General features: G+C 37.1%; 1 protein-coding gene across 1 annotated transcript in view; it reads left to right on the forward strand.

Moving 5' to 3' along the window:
- The window catches only part of LOC110465420, a 7303-nt gene extending 6550 nt beyond the window's left edge, over positions 1 to 753 (forward strand). Inside the window, exon 3 of the mRNA XM_021521212.1 lies at positions 611 to 753. Coding sequence (XP_021376887.1) covers positions 611 to 753 — 143 coding nt within the window. The remainder of the gene's footprint in view (positions 1 to 610) is intronic.
- Positions 754 to 1824: the final 1071 nt, after the last annotated feature.

Consider the following 1824-nt stretch of genomic DNA (forward strand, 5'->3'; position numbering starts at 1 on the left):
CTCTCTCTCTCTCTCTCTCTCTCTCTCTCTCTCTCTCTCTCTCTCAATAATAGATAAATGTAGTGATTTAAACTATGAAAGCCATCTTATGATGTGTATTTATACAATTATTTATCTTATAAGGAAAGGGCGTTAATAATGTTCATGTAACTTGTGCCCAATCCTCTTGCATTTTTTGGCAATAAAATATGTTTTAACTAATAAACTAAGCAAGTGTATCGTAAGAGGCGACTAACGTAGAGCCCTGCAGAATCGGGAACATTTGAGAGACAAAAATTGATCCACTGCCCCCATTGCAACAGTTGGGATTTTATTTTTACATTTTCTACCGTCCGTCCCATCCCTCTATTCCGTGTCTGGCAGTGTGCTCCTAGGCATCCGTCTGCATATGACCCTGGTTGATGCAAGGAAGTTAAACCCCGATCACACAAACAAGGCAATTCAGTCCGTGTAGGATTTCAAGTGATAGGTTTGCTTACTTATATACAAAAACCTGTGTTACCTTACTATTTTCTTCCAACATTTATTTCATAATACGTCAATCTCTTCAGTATTGTTTGTTATCAACCGAAAACAGACATCCGATTGTATTTGTTTTCCTTATTTTTAGATGAAGAACCGATACGTCCCTCCGCGCCACCTGCTGAGAGTGAATGGGCTCTCCTCCCCTATTATGACGGTCCACCCTCTGCTGCGTCATTGTCGACAATGCCACCACCTTCTTACTATGAAGTAGTGGTAGGGAAAATGTAACATACACGTAACAATGTGAATCCATCTATCAAATGAGTACAGTTTGGTTTGAACATATATTTATCATTGTCACCGTTATGAAATAATTCTTCTAGTCATTTTCTACATTTTTTCTTCATTTTCTAGGGAATTATTTCATTTAAATCAATTGTTGCATTGCAGTGTGTGTTGCACTGAAAGTTTCAGTAGTTCAGAATTTGAGTAGTGCTACATAAGTGCTGCAACGACTTGACAAATGAATACACTGACAAGGGAAGTACCGTAAATTTACGCGGGGATGATATTTTCGGGATTTCGCTGGTCAATAATGTCGTCGCAAAAATATGATCCTTAGAATAAAAATGAGCTGCGATATTAAACTATATAACTGTAATATTGTCACGAAATAGCGCGCATTTGGTTGTGACGATTCATATACAAAAAAAGTAATGATGTTCGAAAATAGGTTTTATCACAGGTCTTATAGTTTTGTTGATGATGTGTTTAACAAAATACACCTGCTGCTGTTGTTGCTGCTCAGTATGCTGTTGTAAAGCCTATTCATGTGATGATTTAAGACTTTATATGCTGAGTGTCCCTCTCTCTGTGCTAAAACAGCGAGAACATTTACTTCCTTCACATGTTTAGATTGCGAAATTATAATCCGTGTAAGTTTCATTTTCTGATTTTGGTTCAAAATCGCCAAAATTTAAACCCACGTAAATTACCCGTTTAAAGGTAAACAATTCGTTTTGTTGCTTCAAGTCAAAACATCTGTTTTGAAGTAGAGCTGTTCTGAGCTGTTCTGAAGTAGAGCTGTTCTGAGCTGTTCTGACGTAGAGCTATACTTCACGCCTATAACTAATGTGGTATCCTTACTTTAAAGAAATCCGCTTTAAAAAGATAACTCTTGTGTTACCAAAGATCTGAGACTGTTTTGGAATGGGGGAATGATGACCGATCCAGTTCCTACATTGTTGTAGCTTGAATTCCGGAAATGTTCAGAGTTGATTCAAAAACTGGGAAATGTGACGTTTTGCGAATGTGAATGTGTATTATATTAATTATCAAAACGAGACTAATTTTACGTGA

This window comes from Mizuhopecten yessoensis, unplaced genomic scaffold (genome assembly GCF_002113885.1).
Source record: "Mizuhopecten yessoensis strain PY_sf001 unplaced genomic scaffold, ASM211388v2 scaffold11075, whole genome shotgun sequence".
Lineage (NCBI taxonomy): Eukaryota > Metazoa > Mollusca > Bivalvia > Pectinida > Pectinidae > Mizuhopecten > Mizuhopecten yessoensis.